At 49.9% G+C, this 21,719-nt stretch overlaps 1 protein-coding gene and 1 non-coding gene across 2 annotated transcripts; one reads left to right on the plus strand and one right to left on the minus strand.

Annotated features, from left to right (window-relative positions):
* Nucleotides 1-500: 500 nt before the first annotated feature.
* On the minus strand, nucleotides 501-17,658 carry LOC145358232 (paired mesoderm homeobox protein 2-like). Its single transcript, XM_080212070.1, has 4 exons — nucleotides 17,277-17,658; nucleotides 4,872-5,050; nucleotides 2,005-2,183; nucleotides 501-1,152 (listed from the first exon to the last, which is right to left on the minus strand). The coding sequence occupies exons 1-4, from the start codon at nucleotides 17,491-17,493 to the stop codon at nucleotides 1,017-1,019; spliced, it is 711 nt and encodes a 236-aa protein (XP_080068196.1). The 5' UTR covers nucleotides 17,494-17,658; the 3' UTR covers nucleotides 501-1,016.
* A 3,440-nt stretch (nucleotides 17,659-21,098) lies between these two features.
* On the plus strand, nucleotides 21,099-21,309 carry LOC145358459 (small nucleolar RNA U3). Its single transcript, XR_013889481.1, has one exon. It is a non-coding gene; the product is annotated as a small nucleolar RNA U3 (small nucleolar RNA).
* The last annotated feature ends 410 nt before the right edge of the window (nucleotides 21,310-21,719 follow it).

Consider the following 21,719-nt stretch of genomic DNA (forward strand, 5'->3'; position numbering starts at 1 on the left):
GTGTGTGTGGGACCCGCACCCCAGTGAGAGTCAGTGTGTGTGGGACCCGTACCCCAGTGAGAGTCAGTGTGTGTGGGACCCGTACCCCAGTGAGAGTCAGTGTGTGTGGGACCCGTACCCCAGTGAGAGTCAGTGTGTGTGGGACCCGTACCCCAGTGAGAGTCAGTGTGTGTGGGACCCGTACCCCAGTGAGAGTCAGTGTGTGTGGGACCCGCACCCCAGTGAGAGTCAGTGTGTGTGGGACCCGTACCCCAGTGAGAGTCAGTGTGTGTGGGAGCCGTACCCCAGTGAGAGTCAGTGTGTGTGGGAGCCGTACCCCAGTGAGAGTCAGTGTGTGTGGGAGCCGTACCCCAGTGAGAGTCAGTGTGTGTGGGAGCCGTACCCCAGTGAGAGTCAGTGTGTGTGGGAGCCGTACCCCAGTGAGAGTCAGTGTGTGTGGGAGCCGTACCCCAGTGAGAGTCAGTGTGTGTGGGAGCCGTACCCCAGTGAGAGTCAGTGTGTGTGGGAGCCGTACCCCAGTGAGAGTCAGTGTGTGTGGGACCCGTACCCCAGTGAGAGTCAGTGTGTGTGGGACTGAGAATGTCTGTGCTTTGGTGAATTTGGGGTGCTTCGGTAAATTTTCTTCTCCTCTGCCTCCAGGAAATCAATGCACGTTGGGACAGGATTCTGGTTTGGTTGAATTGGGGGTTGGGGTATTGGTGAGTGGGGGGGGTTCTATTACCGACCTCTCAGGCTGTGCTGCAGACCCGCTCCTGTATTGAACACTGAGTGCGCTGGTCTAATGGATCTGTGACCCACCGGTTAGTATTGAGTTTCATACATTTTCCTGCGTTAGTCCAGGAGACTCCCTGAGAATCAGGAGTCCCAGGCACAGCAAGCAGCAGCATTCCGGAGGTGAGGTGGTTCTGAGAGTGCGGCCGGCTCACCCACTGTGTCCGTGTCAGTCCTGCACACTCAGCTTTGTCCCCGCGACTTCACCCCCAGGGTCACCCTGGCTGGGTGCTGGGCTGACCCGGTCAGTCGACAGGAGGTGCCTGGCTTCTCTGGAGGCTGAATTCCTTAGCTTTAAGCCGGAGTTTGGCGATACTGTTGGCCATTGTTGCTCCGGGGATACTCGAGCTCGATCCAGTCGGGCTGTAAGGGGGCACCGAGCTATCAAAATGCAAATCACAGAATCTTCACACAGAAGTACAGTTATATTAAAAACAACTCTGGGGTTTATCCCCAACCCCCAGCAACCCCAACACACGTCCACACCATCCTGGGACACTGGGAAATCAGAACAGACCATTTAAATCTCCCTCTACATCATCCCTCCCAGGACAGGTACAGCATGGGGTTAGATACAGAGTAAAGCTCCCTCTACACAGTCCCCCCATCAAACACTCCCAGGACAGGGACAGCACGGGGTTAGATACAGAGTAAAGCTCCCTCTACACTGTCTCCCCATCAAACACTCCCAGGACAGGTACAGCACGGGGTTAGATACAGAGTAAAGCCCCCTCTACACTGTCCCCCCATCAAACACTCCCAGGACAGGGACAGCACGGGGTTAGATACAGAGTAAAGCTCCCTCTACACTGTCTCCCCATCAAACACTCCCAGGACAGGGACAGCACGGGGTTAGATACAGAGTAAAGCTCCCTCTACACTGTCTCCCCATCAAACACTCCCAGGACAGGGACAGCACGGGGTTAGATACAGAGTAAAGCTCCCTCTACACTGTCCCCCATCAAACACTCCCAGGATGGGTACAGTGACTGTCTGTTATCCAGAGACACAGCGACTGTGTGTCTGATACCCAGGGACACAGAGACAGTGTGTGTTTTACCTGGAGACACAGAGACTCTCTCCCTGTTGCTCATCACTGGTTTACATTCTGTTGGATTCCAGTTTCAAAGCAGCTTCTATTGAAATTATTGCAACAAGAAATGGAATACATTGTGTGGGGAATTTCCAGCTCACTGATAGTTAGTGTGAAAGGTTGATTTTGGTGATGGTTACCTGTAGGAGGGGTTTGCTGACCAGGGTGGGTATTCTGTGCTGACTGGGGTGTGTCGGGCACCTACAGGTTGTTCGATGGCTGTTTCCACTCTGTACGATTTGAGCAGTGAGACTGTCCTCCCAGCTAACACCGTCCGTTCATTCCTGCGGAACTTGGCCCTCCGGTTCTGAAACCAGACCTGAGAGAGAGAGGGGTGGGATGTTTTGACTGACATTGAAATTACAACACACAAACAGGCCATTCAGCCCAACCGTACATGCTGCACCGGGTCTCCTTGCAGCCCCCTCTTTATCTCACCCCATTAACGTATCAAACAACAACTCATAGTCATAGAGGGATAGAGGTTTACAGCACGGAAACAGGCCCTTTGGCCCAACTCCTCCATGCGCCCTTTTTTAAAACCCTTAAGCTAATCCCAATTGCCCGTATTTGGCCCATATCCCTCTATACCCATCGTACCCATGTAACTGTCTAAATTCTTTTTAAAAGTCAAAATTGTACCCACCTCTACCACTACCTCTGGCAGCTCGTTCCAGACACTCACCCACCCTCTGTGTGAAAAAATTGCCCCTTTGGACCCTGTTGTATCTCTCCCCTCTCACCATAAACCTGTGCCCTCTAGTTTTAGACTCCCCTACCTTTGGGAAAAGATATTGACTATCTAGCTGATCTGTGCCCCTCATTATTTTATAGACCTCTATAAGATCACCCTTGAAGGAGCAGTGCTCCGAAAGCTCGTGCTACCAAATTAAACCCTTTTGGACTTTAACCTGGTGTTGAGACTACTTACGGTGCCCACCCCAGTCCAACACCAGCAACTCCACATCACATTTATGCAGCACTTCTTATATAAGGGCAGCACGGTGGCACAGTGGGTTAGCACGGCTGCCTCACAGCGCCAGAGACCAAGCTTTGCTTCCCGGCTTGGGTCACTGTCTGCGCGGAGTCTGCACATTCTCCCCGTGTCTGTGTGGGTTTCCTCTGGGTGCTCCGGTTTCTTCCCACAGTCTGAAAGACGTGCTGGTTAGGGTGCATTGGCTGCGCTAAATTCTCCCGAACTTAGGCGCCACAGCGTGGTGACTAAGGGATTTTCACAGTAACTTCATTGCAGTGTTAATATAAGCCTACTTGTGACACTAATAAATAAACTTCCCTTTTCTTTACCCGAGTGGGACACTCAGGGTGTCTGACTGGAACAATTATCAAATGAAGTTTGACGTTGAACCAGGAGAGGAGGCCATGGGTGACCAGGTGTTGGTCAGAGAGATTGGTTTTATTTCCTGTGATGAGCCTGCTCCTGGTCTGGGCTGTTTCCTGGGGTTAGAACAAAAAAAAACAAAGAAAATTCCAGCAGAGGAACAGGCCATTCGGCCCTCCAAGCCTGTACCCACCACGCTGCCCGACTGAACTGAAACCCCCCCCCTACCCTTCCAGGGACCATATCCCTCTATTCCCATCCTATTCAAGGATTTTTCCAGACGCCCCTTAAAAGTCACGATCGTATCCGCTTCCACTGCCTCCCCCCGGGCAGTGGGTTCCAGGCACAAACGGAGCTCGTGCGGGATCTGTGCTGGTCTCTGTGGGGTCAGGGTCTGGTGGCTACCTGACAGGCACTCCTCGTGGGGGGTGTGGGGGAGAAGTGGGTGAGGTGCTGCAGGAGGAGATGGCACTGTATCAGTAATGGCTCTAGACTAGTAATCCCCAGAGGCTAATGGATTGGGGACACGGGTTCAAATCCCACCCTGGCCCCTGTGGAATTTAAATTTCATGGATTGTTGTAAAAACCCATCTGGGTCACTGATGTCCTTTAGGGAAGGAAATCTGCCGTCCTTACCCAGCCTGGCCCATATGTGACTCCAGAGCCACAGTTGACTCTGAAACGGCCGAGACATTCTGTTCAAGGGGCAATTAGGGATGGGTAATAAATGCTGGCCCAGCCCAATGGCACCCACACCCTACGGAAGAATTTTTAAACTTCTATCAACCCTTCAGGCATCCTGGAACTGGGTAGAGAGTTTACCAGCTTCTCCCTCTGTCCAATTAGTGAATTGAAATCACCCAGGGAACGGGTTCAAGTTCACAGTTGAGATATCTGAGGAAGGATGTTCTTGCTCTCGAGGGAGTGCAGTGAAGGTTTACCAGGCTGATTCCGGGGATGATGGGACTGATATACGAGGAGAGATTGACCAGGTTAGGATTGTTTTCACTGGAGTTCAGATGAATGAGGGGGAATCACATTGAGATTTATAAAATTCTAACAGAATTAGACAGGGTAGATACAGAGAGAATGTTCCCGGGAGTCCAGAACTAGGGGTCACAGTCTGAGGATTGGGGGTAGACCATTTAGGACGGAGATGAGGAGACATTTCTTCACTCGGTGAGCCTGTGGAATTCATTCCCACAGGAAGGAGTAGATGCCAAAACTTTGAATGTATTCAAGAGGCAGCTGGACATCGCACTTGGGGTGAATGGGGTCAAAGGTTATGGGGAGAAAGCAGGATGAGGCTATTGATCAGACATTGGATGATCAGCCATGATCGTAATGAATGGCGGAGCAGGCTCGAAGGGCCGAATGGCCTCCTATCTTCTATGTTTCAATGTCAGGGAAAGGGTGAGTTGGCCAATCAACTGATGAGTGGCTGCAGTCACTGGATGGGCTGGATGGGGGAGGTGAGGGGGGTGAGGGGGAGGAGGGTATTGATGTATCGAAGGGAGGGGGCAGTTGATGTGCGGACAGTGGGGAGGGTGGGAATCGGAGTGTGGAGAGGTTTGTTATGTGAAGCATAAACATTGACATTTCCCCATCAGAGACTCTGTGTCTCTCCACTTGCTGCTCCCTGCACAGACTCTGAAGGTTGGGATTGACCTGCACTCTGGCCTCGCTCAGATTCACCGTCTTGGCCACCTCCTCGCGCACGAATGCGTCTGGATAATGCGTCCTCTCAAACACCTTCTCCAGGGCCTGTAGCTGGGAGCTGTTAAACGTCGTCCGATTTCGTCGCTGCTTCTGCCTTTGTTTCTGAAGGTTTGCAGACAGACAGTGTCCTAGAGCAGGGGAGAGGGAGAGAATCAGACAGCAGCAGCCCAACAGATCACTACATCCTCACACAGAACAACAGGAAAGAGCAGAGAAAAAAATCATCAAAGCAAATTACTGCGGACCCTGCCATCTGAAACAGAAAAGCCTGGGAAATCTCAGCAGGTCTGACAGCCTCTGTGGAGAGAGAATCCAGCCAATGTTTCAAGTCTGGATGGCCCTTCGTCAGAGCGACAGACAACAGAAAGGAGAATGAGATTTAAACTGTTAGGGTGGGGGCGGGCGGGGGGGGATTGACAAAAGGTCAATGGGAATGTAAATGGCAGTGATCCCGGTGCTAATAGCGGCCACAGAGAGACCGGAGTGTGTGAATGGCAGAGGGAGGCAGGGGGTGAAAGGACAACCTGAGACATGGAATAGCTGGGGGGAGCTGCGGGGGTGGGGAGATAGGGGTGGGGAGATGGGGGTGCTGCAGGGGTGGGGAGATGGGGGGATGGGAGGTGCTGTGGGGGTGGGGGGATGGGGTAGATTGGGGGGCTGTGGGAGTGGGGGGATGGGGGTGCTGTGGGGGTGGAGGGATGGGGGTGGATGGGGGGGCTGTGGGAGTGGGGGGATGGGGGTAGATGGGGGGTGCTGTGGGAGTGGGAGGATGGGAGGTGCTGTGGGGGTGGGGGGATGGGGGTAGATGGGGGGGGGCTGTGGGGGTGGGGGGATGGGGGTAGATGGGGGGGCTGTGGGGGTGGGGGTAGATGGGGGGGGGCTGTGGGAGTGGGGGGATGGGGGTAGATGGGGGGGCTGTGGGGGTGGGGGTAGATGGGGGGGCTGTGGGGGTGGGGGGATGGGGGTAGATGGGGGGGCTGTGGGGGTGGGGGTAGATGGGGGGGCTGTGGGGGTGGGGGGATGGGGGTAGATGGGGGGGGCTGTGGGAGTGGGGAATGTTGGAAAGCCAGATTTCAAAAAGGTGCAAAATGAAATGATGGAAGAAATTAAATTTTATTCAATAACTAAGAAGAAATGAGATAAATGGAAATGGGGTGAAGGTGGAGGGGAGGGTCCACGCTGTGAAGTTGTTGAACCCAGTGTTCAGTCTGGGAAGGCTGTAAAGTTCCCAATCGGAATATGAGGTGCTGTTCCTGCAATTTGTGTTGGGATTCACTGGAACATTGCAGAAGGCCCAGGACGGACAGGAGAGCAGGGTGGTGGTGAAATGGCAAACGACAGGAAGGTCTGGGTCCTGCTTGGAGTGAAGATGTTCAGCAAAGCGGTCACCCAGTCTGTGATTGGTCTCTCCGATGTAGAGTAGATCACACTGGGAGCAGCGAATGCAGGAGACCAGACTGAAGGAGGGGAATGGGAAGGATCGCTTCACCTGGAAGAAGTGTCTAGGATCTGGGATGGTGAGAGTCAGTGTGTGTGGGACCCGTACCCCAGTGAGAGTCAGTGTGTGTGGGAGCCGTACCCCAGTGAGAGTCAGTGTGTGTGGGAGCCGTACCCCAGTGAGAGTCAGTGTGTGTGGGAGCCGTACCCCAGTGAGAGTCAGTGTGTGTGGGAGCCGTACCCCAGTGAGAGTCAGTGTGTGTGGGACCTGTACCCCAGTGAGAGTCAGTGTGTGTGGGAGCCGTACCCCAGTGAGAGTCAGTGTGTGTGGGAGCCGTACCCCAGTGAGAGTCAGTGTGTGTGGGACCCGTACCCCAGTGAGAGTCAGTGTGTGTGGGAGCCGTACCCCAGTGAGAGTCAGTGTGTGTGGGAGCCGTACCCCTGTTTAGAATTCAGGAATGGAAGACAAAGGGATTGATTAAGAAGAGGAAGTTCTGAAGGGGTTTGATAGGGTTGACATAGTCAGGGTGGAGCAGCAGTCGGACCATCGATACTAACAGTCACTAAAGAGTTCCAGAGAAATGATTTGCAGCCTCAGGAATTTGATTAGTTGTTAAGTCTCTCCTCACTTTGCAATGTGAGCATGGCAACATGTCCATTCACCCTCCATGTAAAGTTTATTTATTAGTGTCACAAGTAAGGCTTACATTAACACTGCAATGAAGTTATTTCTCCTAGTCGCCACACTCCAGTACCTGTTCAGGTCAATACACCTAACCAGCACACCTTTCAGACTGTGGGAGGAAACTGGAGCACCCGGAGGAAACCCATGCAGACACGGGGAGAATGTGCAAACTCGGCACAGACTGTGACCCAAGGCCAGGAATCGAACCCGGGTCCCTGGCGCTGTGAAGCAGCAGTGCTAACCCACTGTGCCACCGTGCCATACTGAGAGGCTCTATGGGAGAGGGACCCTATCACCCTGTGTAAATTCACACTACCCTCAAGTCTGACAATTCCTAGAATCTGTACAGTGCAATAGGAGGCCATTCGGCCCATTCAGTTTGCACTGGCTTTCTGAAAGATCATTCTAGCCAATCCCACTTCCCTGCCTTAGCCCACTGTCTTGCACATTCTTTCTTTCCCGATAACAATCCAATTCCCTTTCCATACCTCACTCAAACCTGCCTCAGGAAATTCATCCTGCACCAAGGGTTGGGATGTTACAGATGCTATATAAATGCAGGCTATCGTCTCCTACTCAGGGGCTTTCATTCCAGTTCTTGGAGGCACTGGTCATGAATTTATTTCAAAAAATCAGTAAGTTTAAATAATTGTCTATTAATGTTCAGAATGCTGCCATGAAACTGAACCAAAGTGAATTAACTTTGCTCGCCGTGTCTCCCTATTTTTACCTCCCTCTCTCTCTCCCTCTCTTTGTCTCTATATTTCTGCTTCCCTTTTTCTGTGTCTCTCCCTCTGTCTCCATCTCTCTCTCTCCCCGTCTCTCTCTTTCCATCTCTCTGTCTCCCTCTCCTCTGTCTGTCCCTTTCTCTGTCTGTCCCTCTCTGACTGTCTCTCCCTCTCTCTCCCTCTCCCTGTCTCTCTCCCTCTCCCTATCTCTCACTGTCTCCTTCTCTTCCTCTCTCCCGCTAAGGGCGTTTAAATGGTTATTGGATAAACATACGGATGATATTGGAATAGTGCAGGTTAGATGGGTTTTAGATTGGTTTCACAGGTCGGAACAACATCGAGGGCTGAAGGGCCTGTACTGCGCTGGAACGTTCTGTGTTCTCCTCTGTCCCCCTCTCTCGGTCTCGGTTGGACAATTCCTTTCTTGTCAGTTTACACCAACAATGAAATCCTTCTCCATCCAAAATGTTTCTCATTAGATTTCCAGGGAGCTGCCAACCATTTCATATCTTGGGCCTTGTTTTGAAATGTAAATATCTCTGGCTGCCTGGATCACATTAGCTCAATAAACACTGATCAGGAACTGTCTGTGACATTGGCCTGAACAGCACTCACCCCGCTGACAAACCCACCCTGCGGGTCTCAGCTCAGGCAAACCACTTCACTCAGGATTTCCTTCGCCAGCCTGAGATTAATCTCCAGTTTCAGGCAACTGCATATTCCAACCTTCCAGAGACACCCAGACTGACAGCACTCTGCACTGTCAGAGGGTCAGTGCTGAGGGAGTGCTGCACTGTCAGAGGGTCAGTGCTGAGGGAGTGCCGCACTGTCAGAGGGTCAGTGCTGAGGGAGCGCCGCACTGTCAGAGGGTCAGTGCTGAGGGAGCGCCGCACTGTCAGAGGGTCAGTGCTGAGGGAGTGCTGCACTGTCAGAGGGTCAGTACTTACTATGTTCTACACTCTCTCCTTTCCTTCTCTATGAACAGTATGCTTTGTCTGTATAGCATGAAAGAAACAATACTTTTCACTATGTCTTAATACATGTTAGAATAATAAATCAAATCAGGTTGCACCAGCCAACCAGACAGCTAACCAGTCTCTGTTATCTGATGAGGAGATTCTTGTCTGTTAGTCTGAGAGGCTTTCCTCCTGATTGGCAATATTTTAATAAAGTGTTCAAATAATTTATTTTAACATGTTAAGAGTCACGATGGCACAGAGGTTAGCACTGCTGCCTCGCAGTGCTAGGGACCCGGGTTCGATTCGCGGCTTGGATCACTGTCTGTTTGGAGTCTGCACATTCTCCCCATGTCTGTGTGGGTTTCCTCCAAATGCTCCAGTTTCCTCCCACAGTCCAAAAGATCTTCTGGTGAGGTGCACTGGCAGTGCTAAATTCTCCCTCAGTGTACCTGAACAGGCGCCAGAGTGTGGCGACTAGAAGATTTTCACAGTAACTTCATTGCAGTGTTAATGTTGTGAAGTTGAGTTTGTGAACTGTGGTCTCTTTAAAAGCTGGTTTTGGGTTCAGTGTTTGGATGTTTAAAATGCAGAGGCACACCGGGTACACAGATTGCAACATTTGTAACAATGACCAAGCATCAGGGTTGCCTTGGTAATAGGCTATGGAGGTTTTTGAATTCTGACAGCCTATCAATTTAAAGAAGAACCTCAGCTATTAGGAACCTATCAAATTTGAATTTGGCTGTTGTTGACAACATCATACCAGTCCTGGTATAGGAAAGTTGATTCGATCCTCAGGGTTATGAAGAGGAACTCAACTGCCCGCTGGCAGCTCAACTGAAGAGCTGCCACCTCGCAACACCGAGAGAGGGCAAGAGCGGCTCTGTGCCAGCTTAAAATATCTCTTAAAGGAACTCCCCAACCATCTAATGAAGGGTACCAAAAGCTTACAGACAACAGAATCAACAGAAGAACTCCAAAGTCAAACCATCTGGTTGTATATTTTTTCTGAGAGTAACTAAAGTCTGTTATTATTTTTTCAGCTTTGATAAAGTGTCATCTAGACTGGAAACATCAGCTCTTTTCTCTCTTTACAGATGCTGCCAGACCTGCTGAGATTTTCCAGCGGTTTCAGATTCCAGCACCTGCAGTAATTTGCTTTTATCTGTTATTATTTTTTAGGTAATGAATGGACCTTGTGTTTATTTGAACAGCATTCCAGATCTTTAAGCGATATATTACTTGTTTAGTTAAAGCTCCTGGTTTGTTAAATAAATAACTTGCTAATTGTTCACTTAAAGTGAGTGTCAGGTTTCTATGTTAACGAACCTCTAAATGTTAATGAGGAACAGTCCACACTCCTTTCCAAACACTTTGAACAGATTACGAAGCGAGGTATTCCTCTTTGGGGGATTTGCTGTGGGTTCTCAAAAGGGGATCAACTTGTGACACCAATAAATAAACTGAACTAAAGGGCTGGTGACCTTCCAGTGAACCCAGCTGACATTTTAGAGAAGGTCACAAATGTGAATGAAAGAATATATTCCTTATGGTATTGGAAGTCAAAGGGCAACGTAAACGAGGTGCTAAATGATAAGGTCAGGTCGATAGAGAGAACCTATTTCCTCTGGGGGGGTCACATGGGGTCCAGAACAAGAGGGAGGGGGGCAGAGTATTTAAATTAGAGCCAGGCAGTTCAGGGGTGATGTCAGGAAGTATTTCCTCACACGGGGGAGGAGGGGGGTGGGGGCGGTAAATCTGGAACCCCCTTCCCCCCAAAAACCGCTGAGGTCGGGGGCCAATTGAAAATGTCAACACCAATTGATAGATTGACTAACAGGATTAAGGGTTACAGAAATTACTCAGGTTGTTGGAGTTAAAATACAGATCAGCCGTGACAGAACAGGCTCGGAGGGCCGAGTGGCCTCCTCCTGTTCCTCTGTCCATCTGAGGACGGGTCCTGAAGGGGTTAATGTGCAGAGACAGAGAAGGAGTGGGTGGAAAGCTGGTGTGGAGGGGGGAGATGGGGACAGATGAGAGAGAAGGAACGAGGATGAGTAGGAGGGAGGTGGTGGGGGAGTGGAGAGGAAAGAACAGTTTACCAGATACATTCTCTAATGTGCAAAAGGGTTAACAACAAAACACATCAGCTGGGGCAGAGCCAGGAGCTGGATGAACACCCGCGGTGGGAGTCGGCATTGGAGTGAGTCAGCGTGAACATGTGGGGCCTCACTCTCACACACACATATACTGACACACCCACACACACACACCCACACATATACTGACACACCCACACACACACACTGACACACCCACACACACACAGACATACAGACACACACACACACACAGACACACACACACACTGACACACCCACACACACACACACATACAGACACACAGACACACACATACAGACACACACACACACACCCCCACACACATACTGACACACCCACACACACACTGACACACCCACACACACTGACACACCCACACACACACACACATACAGACACACACACACACACCCCCACACACATACTGACACACCCACACACACACTGACACACCCACACATACTGACACACCCACACACACACATACACACACAGACACACCCACACACATACACACACAGACACAGACACACACATACACACACACACACATACAGACAGACACACACACACACACATTCACAGACACACACACTCACAGACACACACACTCACAGACACACACACTCACAGACACACACACTCACAGACACACACACTCACAGACACACACACTCACAGACACACACACAGGGTTCCAGTCTCCATCTGCTGAACCCACATATTTCCTCCTGCTGTGACACTAACTCCAGACCCTCACAACAAGCAGCTTCTGCCAACAACCAACCATTCCAAATTGCCTCTGGAGGCTGATCAGAAATCCCCTCATCATCCATCAGACACTGCGCTGAGTAAAGACATCAAATCAGTGATGGGAATATCAGTACTGGCAGCAGAAACTCATCACTCCACACGCTGGCACAGAGCATCAAACCTTTATAATAATCCACCAATCAAACACCATTATAAACTATAAACTCTCCCTAAAGTGCTGACTCTCACTGGGGTACGGCTCCCACACACACTGACTCTCACTGGGGTACGGGTCCCACACACACTGACTCTCACTGGGGTACGGGTCACACACACACTGACTCTCACTGGGGTACGGGTCCCACACACACTGACTCTCACTGGGGTACGGGTCCCACACACACTGACTCTCACTGGGGTACGGCTCCCACACACACTGACTCTCACTGGGGTACGGGTCCCACACACACTGACTCTCACTGGGGTACGGCTCCCACACACACTGACTCTCACTGGGGTACGGGTCCCACACACACTGACTCTCACTGGGGTACGGCTCCCACACACACTGACTCTCACTGGGGTACGGCTCCCACACACACTGACTCTCACTGGGGTACGGGTCCCACACACACTGACTCTCACTGGGGTACGGGTCCCACACACACTGACTCTCACTGGGGTACGGCTCCCACACACACTGACTCTCACTGGGGTACGGGTCCCACACACACTGACTCTCTCTGGGGTACGGGTCCCACACACACTGACTCTCACTGGAGTCGAGACAATCCAAAACTGGGTCATTCTGCTCCGTTCCCCTCTATTTATCTTTGGTGGTTTGACATGAAGCCACAGAAGAAAATATTGAGACATATTTTAGGGAGAGCGGAGGGAGGATTTCCTGTGCTGAACCTTTGTGCTGGAAATATGGGAGCAGTCATTCATCAGAGCCCTGCCCTGAGACTCTGAAAGGAAGGCTTGCACTCCGTAAACTCTTTCCAGAATCCCAAAACATCCTGAAATATTTTACATTAAAATCTATTCATTATTGCCATCTGGGAAACACAGCAGCAAACTTGTGCACAGCAAGATCCCAATGAAAGCAACATGATCAACATTTCCAAGACGTCACGAGTGACCGAAATCTGCTGGTCCGGTGGACAGGGTTTGGGTGGTGTCATGGGTGGGGGTGGGGGAGGGTGGGGGTGGGGGGGTAACTCCTTGATGACTAATTGCCAGGGATTTTTTAAACCACCAGAGAGGGCACACTGTCCAATCACTCAGCACTGACCCTCTGACAGTGCGGCACTCCCTCAGCACTGACCCTCTGACAGTGCGGCACTCCCTCAGCACTGACCCTCTGACAGTGTGGCACTCCCTCAGCACTGACCACCTGACAGTGCGGCACTCCCTCAGCACTGACCCTCTGACAGTGCGGCACTCCCTCAGCACTGACCCTCTGACAGTGCAATCAGTGCTCTGTTGGTTAAGTACTGGGATTCGTTTGGAAATGGGTACTAAGGATAATGGTTCCCTGGTGTGCGAATGGGGTGAAGGTACAGATAGCCGGGATCTAATTGAATGTTGGAGCAGGCTAGATGGTGACAGGATCAGTCTCAGCTTTGAAAGCTTCAATTAACCCCTGGCCTCTACCTCTTTGGGACAGAGAGTGGCAGACTTCCCCTCCTCTCTGTGTGGGAAAACACTTCACGAGGTCAGGGCAGTGTGGTGGCACAGTGGTTAGCATTGCTGCCTCAGAGTGCCATGGACCCGGGTTCGATTCCTGGATTGGGTCACTCTCTGTGTGGAGTCTGCACATTCTCCCCGTGTCTGCATGAGTTTCCTCCAGGTTTTTCGGTTTCCTCCCACAGTCCAAAGATATGTGGGTTAGGTAGATTGGCCGTGTTAAACCGTCCCTTAGTGTCAGGAGATTAGTAGGTAATGTGTGGGGTTACAGAAATTGGGCCTGGGTCGGATTGTGGTTGGTACAGATGTGATGGGCCGAATGGCCTCTTTGTACTGTCGGGATTTTATGATCACCCCTGGGCATCCTTGGTTGAATTTTAAGGTTCTGCGCCCCTTGTTCTGGTCCCTGTCCCACTGACCCCCCCCCCCCCCCCACAGAGGCAATCATTTCCCTCTCTCACCCCAACCAAAATCTTTCATCATCTTCAACACCCTCGTTTCGATCACCCCTTCACCTTCCTTACTCAAGGCAATCCCAGAATAACACAAGCATCTGTGTAACCCACCCTCATCATTTAACCCTTTGAATCCTGGGCTGGTGAATCCCAGCTGTTCTCCCTCAAGCGTAGCGTCTCCATCCTGAAACCTGAACCTAAATCTCCAGGTCGGGTCTAACTGAGCTTCATATAAACTGGAACGTAACACCCAGCCCTCTGAGATAAAGGCCAACATTCCAAAGTCTTTCCAATCATTTTGCATCACTGCCCACTCGCTGTTAGCACTCAGCCAGTCTGCCTACACCCCAGAATGAATAATAACAAGAATATAGAATCATAGAATCCCTACAGTGCAAAAGGAGGCCATTTGGCCCATCGAGTCAGCACTGACCACAATCCCACCCAGCTCCATCCCCATACATTTACCCTAGCTAGTCCCTCTGATCTTAAGAAGCAATTTAGCACGGCCAATCCACCCAACCCACACATCTTTCAGACGATGGGAGGAAACTGGAGCACCCAGAGGAAACCCACGCAGACATGGGGAGAACGTGCAGTCTCCGCACAAACAGTGACCCAAGGTCGGAATCAAACCCGGGTCCCTGGCGCTGTGAGGCAGCAGTGCTAACCACTGTGTTGCCGTGCCACTCTCTGGGAGGGGCCTGTGTGTATTATTATTTCTATTGTAGCCTGTTCTATACATCTGGATGGCTTACACAATCAGACTTACATTTCCCCCCACTTTGCTCTTTTGGAAACCTTCCCTCTCACCTCACTGAGAATATTTTGAAAATGGCACAATGAACTTATTCAATGCAAGAGAACTCCCCCAGTCTGAAATGACAAGAGATTGGTTTACCATTCTTTGTCTGATGGGCTGAATGGCCTTGTCTCTGCTTTCTTAGTCTAGGATTGAGTCAATGCCAATGGAACTCATGAATGCTCCTCCCTTAGAGGTGCCACTCCCTCCCTGGCCTGCAAACAGAATTCCCGGGCCCAGGAGCAGTCATGAGGCTGGGGAGTGAGACAGAGGAGAGCAATGTGATTTCCAGAACTATCCAGTGAGTCAGTAGATGGGTGAGTGAGTGTGTGTGAATGAATGAGTAAGTGAGTGTGTGTGAATGAGTGAGTAAGTGAGTGTGTGTGAATGAGTGAGTAAGTGAGTGTGTGTGAATGAGTGAGTAAGTGAGTGTGTGTGAATGAGTGAGTGAGTGGGTGAGTAAGGTGAGTGAAGGGGTGGGTGAGTGAGGTGGGTGGGTGAGTGAGGTGGGTGGGTGAGTGAGGTGGGTGGGTGAGTGAGGTGGGTGGGTGAGTGAGCAAGTGAGCAAGCGTGTGAGTGACAGGTTTGACAGACTAGGTACTGGGAGCTTGTTCCCTGTCCTGAGGAGTGTATCTAAAGACCATTAGATTATCTGGTCATTATCATATTGTTTGTGGGATCTTCCTGTGCACAGATTAGCTGCTGAATTTCCTGTGATCCAGCAGGGACCAGGCTTCAGAAGCATGTCACCAAAGGTAGTGAACTGGTTTTGTTTGAGAGGTTTTTGAGGAAGTTAGCCATATTAAGAAAAGTTTTAGAATTGTTTCAATATTTTGATTCCTTTGAGACGAATGATTCTAAACTTTTAAAATCACCATCTCTGTTTTTCTAACTTGACTGCTGCCCCCTGAGTAAATGAACAAAGACACTCCATGATCAAGAAGTATTTAACCCAACTCCGACAAGTTAATCTTCCCAGCACACGGCTTATAATTAAAATTGAGAGGTTTGGAAATGATGGATTAAAGAGAATTGAGAGTTTCCCAGTACAGATACACTGGGATGTGTTTAATTCAATTCCCACTGTCCATCCTTCATCTAACTTTTTTAGTCCAATCTTTTCCTTAATTCTTGGGGAGATTATTCCAATTTTACTTCCAGTTAATCCAGTTGCTGTCAGTTTGTTTTCTCAATTTCTGCTGAGATTATCCCAGTTTTCTGTTTATCCAATTTGCCTCCATTTTTATCCTCAATATTTGCTACAATTCCCAGTTTTTACCCAGTCTTCTTCCTGATCCCAATACCAATTCACTCAGATTCTTATTTTGGTTCTTAGTTTTTCTGGAAAATGCTGGAAATGCTCAGCCGGACTGGTGGATTCCGCGGAGAGAGAAACCATTCCAATGGAAGGGTGAACAGAGTCAGTGAGAGTGAGAGCCAGGGGAGAGAGGGAGACAGCGCAGCAGGGCTGAGAGTGAGGAACAGGACAGGGGGAGAGAGGGGCACAGCAGGGGGATAGGATGGGGCGGGGGTTAGGGGGTAGGGGTTGATACAGACAGAATGGGTGGGATTTTATGGCCTCGCTCGAGGGGGACTGGAAATTCCCGTCTGTTATCCGTCCCTCGCCCGCTCCAATTCTGTGGCGGGCAAGGCAGTAGAATTCCAGCAAATGGGAGAGAGTGAAATCATCCCCAAAATATCGTGCCAGGAATTCTGAGCAAACATCTCTCAGGGTGGTGAGAATGTGGAGGTCGCTGCCTCAAGGAGTGCTCAAAGCTCCCTCTGTCCCTCCAACACTCCCTCTTTAGCTCTTTCCCTCTCACGGTGGCACAGTGGTTAGCACTGCTGCCTCAAAACACCAGGGACCGGGTTTGATTCCAGCCTCGGGTCACTGTCTCTGTGGAGTCTGCAAATTCTCCCCGTGTCTGTGTGGGAGACGGTGCAGACTCAATGGGCCAAATGGCCTGTTTCTGCACTGTAGGCACTCTTATGGCTCTGTCTCTCTTTCTTTGTATATCCTGTATCTCCCTCTCCTCTCTCTCTATCCAGTATATCTGTTTCTATATATCTCTCCCTCTATCTTAAACCTGTAGCTGTCCCTCGCTGTATTCTGTATCTCTATCCTCTACCCTCCCCCACCCTCCCCCGTCACCCTCCCCCCCGTCACCCTCCTCTATCCTGTAACTTTATCTCCAACTATCCTCTTGCTATTCTAAGACCATAAGACATTGGAGCAAAGTTAGGCCACTCGGCCCATCGACTCTGCTCCACCATTCAATCATGGCTGATATTTTTCTCATCCCATTTCTCCTGCCCTTTCCCCATAGCCCCTGATCGCTTTGTTAATCCTCTCTGTCTTTCTCTCTCTCTATCCTTTCTCTGTCTATTTCTCTACGCTCTCTATATCTGTCAATTTCTCTATCTATCCTCTCTCTCCTATATCTCTCTGTCCTCTCAATCTCCCTCTATTTCTCCCCCCATCCTCTCTCTCTCAATTCTCTTCCTCTCTCTCCTCTCCATCTCTCCCATTCTATCCTCTTCCTCTCTCATTCCCCTCTATCCTCTCACTATCTAGCCTCTCTCTATCTTCCTCTCTATCACTCCCCCTCTATGCCCTCTCTATCCTCTCTTTCTCCCTCTCTATCTTCCTCTATCACTCTCTCTCTATCACTCTCTCCCTCTCTATCCTCTCTCTATCACTCCCTCCCTCTCTATCACTCACCGTGTTGTGAAGCCGTTCCGCCTCCACAGTTGTTACTGAGGCCGGGCTGATCCTTCCCTCTCCTGCCGGCCTCCCTGTCCCCCACAGCCGGTTCGCTCTCCCGGTTCATGCCGCCCGCTCGCCGCAGGTCCAGCAGATGACTGACCGAGAAACTCTTCTTGCTGTGGGCAGCTTCTGGCGGGTCCAGCCGGGCCGATTGCGGGGAGCTCCTCTCCATCCGTTTGACCAACTAAACCTGTCCCCCTCCCTGGAGCCTTCCCCAGCCTGTAAGCAGCAGAAACAGCTGCAGAAAATTACTGCAATCTTCCCTCAAACTTCTGGGAAACTTTTCCCAAACTTTTGGGAAACTTTTCCGTTTCTTTCAAACACTCAGGATCCAATCTGGCTGACGTACGTGGAAGAAATCCTTTCAGCGTTCTGGCAGTTGCACTCCTCCCAGCTCAGTCTCTCCCCCGGGACACTAACACAACTTGGAGAAAAAAAACCTTTTTACAGAAAGATTCAAACAGCGTTGGCTTTTATACAGAGTACAACTCTCCAAATCTACACACCCCTCCCAGCAACAGCTACCCTCCCTTCCCACCCTCACATTCCCACTCCGAAAGAATAAATAAAAATACCCAGAAACAGGGATGCTCAGAGGTTTGGGAAAAGTTGCCTGTTCTGGGATCAGGGCCCAGTCCAAAGCGCAAACGGACCTCCCCAAACTTTCACACCCTTACCATTCCCCTCAGGATGGAGGGGTTATATATAAAATATCAGATACTCGGGAGTGAGTTACAGACTGGAATCTAATCGAGGGGTTCGGGGTGGTTTATATGTAGAATAATAGATACCCGGGAGTGAGTTACAGACTGGAATCTAATCGAGGGGTTCGGGGTGGTTTATATGTAGAATAACAGATACCCGGGAGTGAGTTACAGACTGGAATCTAATCGAGGGGTTCGGGGTGGTTTATATGTAGAATAATAGATACCCGGGAGTGAGTTACAGACTGGAATCTAATCGAGGGGTTCGGGGTGGTTTATATGTAGAATAACAGATACCCGGGAGTGAGTTACAGACTGGAATCTAATCGAGGGGTTCGGGGTGGTTTATATGTAGAATAACAGATACCCAGGAGTGAGTTACAGACTGGAATCTAATCGAGGGGTTCGGGGTGGTTTATATGTAGAATAACAGATACCCGGGAGTGAGTTACAGACTGGAATCTAATCGAGGGGTTCGGGGTGGTTTATATGTAGAATAACAGATACCCAGGAGTGAGTTACAGACTGGAATCTAATCGAGGGGTTCGGGGTGGTTTATATATAGAATAACAGATACCCGGGAGTGAGTTACAGACTGGAATCTAATCGAGGGGTTCGGGGTGGTTTATATATAGAATAACAGATACCCGGGAGTGAGTTACAGACTGGAATCTAATCGAGGGGTTCAGGGTGGTTTATATATAGAATAACAGATACCCGGGAGTGAGTTACAGACTGGAATCTAATCGAGGGGTTCAGGGTGGTTTATATTTGGAATAACAGATACCTAGGATTGAGTTACAGACTGGAATCTAATCGAGGGCTTTGGGGTGGTTTATATACAAAGTAACAGATAGCTGGGAATGAGTTAGACTGGAATCTAATCGAGGGGCTTGGGGTGGTTTATATATAGAATAGATGCCTGGGAGTGAGTTACAGACTGGAACCTAATCAAGTGTCCTGGTGGTTTATATATAGAATAAGTGTCTGTGGTCTTGGGTATGGATGCAGGTTGTGAAAGTGAACACATTGGCAATCAGGGGAATATTGTAGCTTCTGTCTCAAGCCTGGAATACAGTGTGAAAGAGGCTTAATCAGGCCTGGTCCTGGACATAGTGTCGAGGTACCTCACAAGAGGTTATTGCAGAAGGTCAGGGGACGAGTTGGGGGTAGGGTGTTAGCGTGGATAGAGGATTGGTTGTCAAATAGGAGGCAGAGAGTGGGGGTCAATGGGTGCTATTCGGATTGGCGGATGGTGACTAGTGGAGTGCCCCAGGGGTCGGTGCTCGGGCCTCAGCTATTTACCATTTATATAGATGATCTGGAGGAGGGAACCGAGTGTAGGGTGTCGAAATTTGCTGATGACACCAAGATTGGTGGAACAGCAAATTGTGCGGAGGGTGTGGAGAGTCTACAGAAGGATCTAGATAGGCTGGGCGAATGGGCCAGGAAATGGCAAATGGAATTTAATGTTGGCAAGTGCGAGGTGGTCCACTTTGGTAGGAATAATGGTAGAAAGGATTATTACTTACGTGGCGAAAAACTGCAGCAGGCGACGGTGCAGAGGGACCTTGGGGTCCTTGTGCATGAGTCGCAAAAACCCAGCTTGCAGGTGCAGCAGGTGGTCAGGAAGGCGAATGGGATGCTGGCCTTCATAGCGAGGGGGATTGAATATAAAAGTAGGGAGGTCTTGCTGCGGCTGTATAGGGCATTGGTGAGGCCGCAGCTGGAGTACTGTGTGCAGTTTTGGGCGCCACACCTGCGCAAGGATATTTTGGCCTTGGAGGGAGTGCAGAGGAGGTTTACTAGGCTGATGCCGGAGTTGAGGGGGTTGAGCTATGAGGAGAGGCTGAATAAACTAGGCTTGTACTCTTTAGAGTTTAGAAGAATGAGGGGAGATCTCATTGAGACATATAAGATGATGAATGGGATGGATAGGATAGAGGTGGAGAGACTCTTCCTGCTCAGAAAGGACAGTAGGACTGGGAGGCACAGCCTCAAGATAAAGGGGGGGGGGCGGTTTAGAACGGAGTTGAGGAGGAACTTCTTCACTCAAAGGGTGGTGAATCTCTGGAATTCTCTGCCCGTTGAAGTGGTGGAGGCTGCCTCGCTAAATATTTTTAAGAAGCGGATTGATGGGTTTTTGATAAAAGAGGGGATTAAGGGTTATGGGGAGAGGGCGGGAATGTGGAACTGAGCCACGACAGATCAGCCATGATCTTATAGAATGGCGGGGCAGGCTCGAAGGGCTAGATGGCCTACTCCTGCTCCTATTTCTTCTGTTCTTATGACTGAGGAATCCAACACCAGTCCTCTTCCCTGTATCTCAAAACACAAACCACTAGCTTGCTGATATCATGCTGGAACAGGACACATCCCTGGCAGGTCGAATGGGTTTGCGAAGGCTGATATGGAAAGAATACGAACAATTTCCCCTCTGGAGGCAAAGCCCCATCCTGATCTCACCTGGAAATAAGATGGAGCTAGGATGGAACTTCTGCCCAGACATCAGAGGGGAGCAAGAGAAAGAGACGGCCCACTCCAGGACAATGCAGGGAAATTATGTGTGGAGTCACAGGAAGTGGGTAAGATCCTTAATGAGTACTTTATACCGGTGTTCACCCAGGAGAAGGACATGATGGATGTTGAGGTCAGGATAGGTATGTCAATGCACTATAGAATGTCAATATATCAAAGGAGAAAGTATTGAGTATCCTAAATTCCATTAAGGTAGACAAGTCCCCAGGGCTGGATTGGGATCTAACCCAGGTTACTGTGGGGGACAAGGGGAGAAATAGCTGGGTCCTTAACAAATATCTTCACATCCTCTTTCACCACAGGCAAGATTCCAGAGGACTGGAGAATAGCCAATGTTATTTCCTTGTTTAAGAAAGGAAGCAGGGATAATCCAGGGAATTATAGGCCGGTGAGCCTTACGTCAGTGCTGGGGAAGGTTTTGGAGAAGATCCTGAGGGACAGATTACACACACATTTGGAGGAAAATGGGCTACTTAGTGACGGGCATCAGGTTTTGTATGGGGAAGGTCATGTCTCACCAACTTGATTGAGTGTTTTGAAGAGGTGGATCATTTCTATAGTGTCTTCTGAGAGAAATGTATTTCTAAAGTGTGTGGTCTCACAAACCTCGAGGAGGATTTATAGTGTTCTCTTCTGAGCAGGAAGCTGGCATTGAGTGTTGCTTTTAGCAACTGCTTAGTGTCATTGGTGAATGTTCCTTCTCTCTCTTGTAGAGAGATGGCGAAAGAGAACACAGTCTAAGTTGATCTTCCTCTACACCCTAACTATGACTGTAACACTACATTCTGCACTCTCTCCTTTCCTTCTCTTGAATGATGTGCTTTGTCTGTGCAGCGTGCAAGAAACAATACTTTTCACTGTATGCTATCTACAGATTATCCACTGACACCAGCTCGAGTTAAGGTTCTACATGGGGAGAACATGCAGACTTCACGCAGACAATGACTCAAGCCAGAAATTGAACCTGGGTCATTGGAGCTGTGAGGTAGCAGTGTTAACCACTGTGACAGTCATTGGTGTGATGCACATTAGATCTGATCTGGTTTATTATTGTCACATGTATTAGTACACAGTGAAAAGTGAAAAGCTTCTTGCATGCAATACAGACAAAGCATATCAATCATAGAGAGGAGAGGAGAGGGTGCAGGATGTAGTG

This window comes from Carcharhinus amblyrhynchos, chromosome 25 (assembly GCF_965287045.1).
Source record: "Carcharhinus amblyrhynchos chromosome 25, sCarAmb.v2.hapA, whole genome shotgun sequence".
In the NCBI taxonomy this organism is placed as follows: Eukaryota; Metazoa; Chordata; class Chondrichthyes; order Carcharhiniformes; family Carcharhinidae; genus Carcharhinus; species Carcharhinus amblyrhynchos.

Bases quoted from the DNA above. Each gene is read 5' to 3' on its own strand.
- LOC145358232 (XM_080212070.1), bottom strand. From the start codon at position 17,493: ATGGAGAGGAGCTCCCCGCAATCGGCCCGGCTGGACCCGCCAGAAGCT. The intron at 2,184-4,871 runs GTCAATCCCAAC...TCTCTCTCTCAG, and splicing joins TGAGCGAGGCCAGAGTGCAG to GTCTGGTTTCAGAACCGGAG. The intron at 1,153-2,004 runs GTAACCATCACC...GCATTTTGATAG, and splicing joins TCAGCAAACCCCTCCTACAG to CTCGGTGCCCCCTTACAGCC.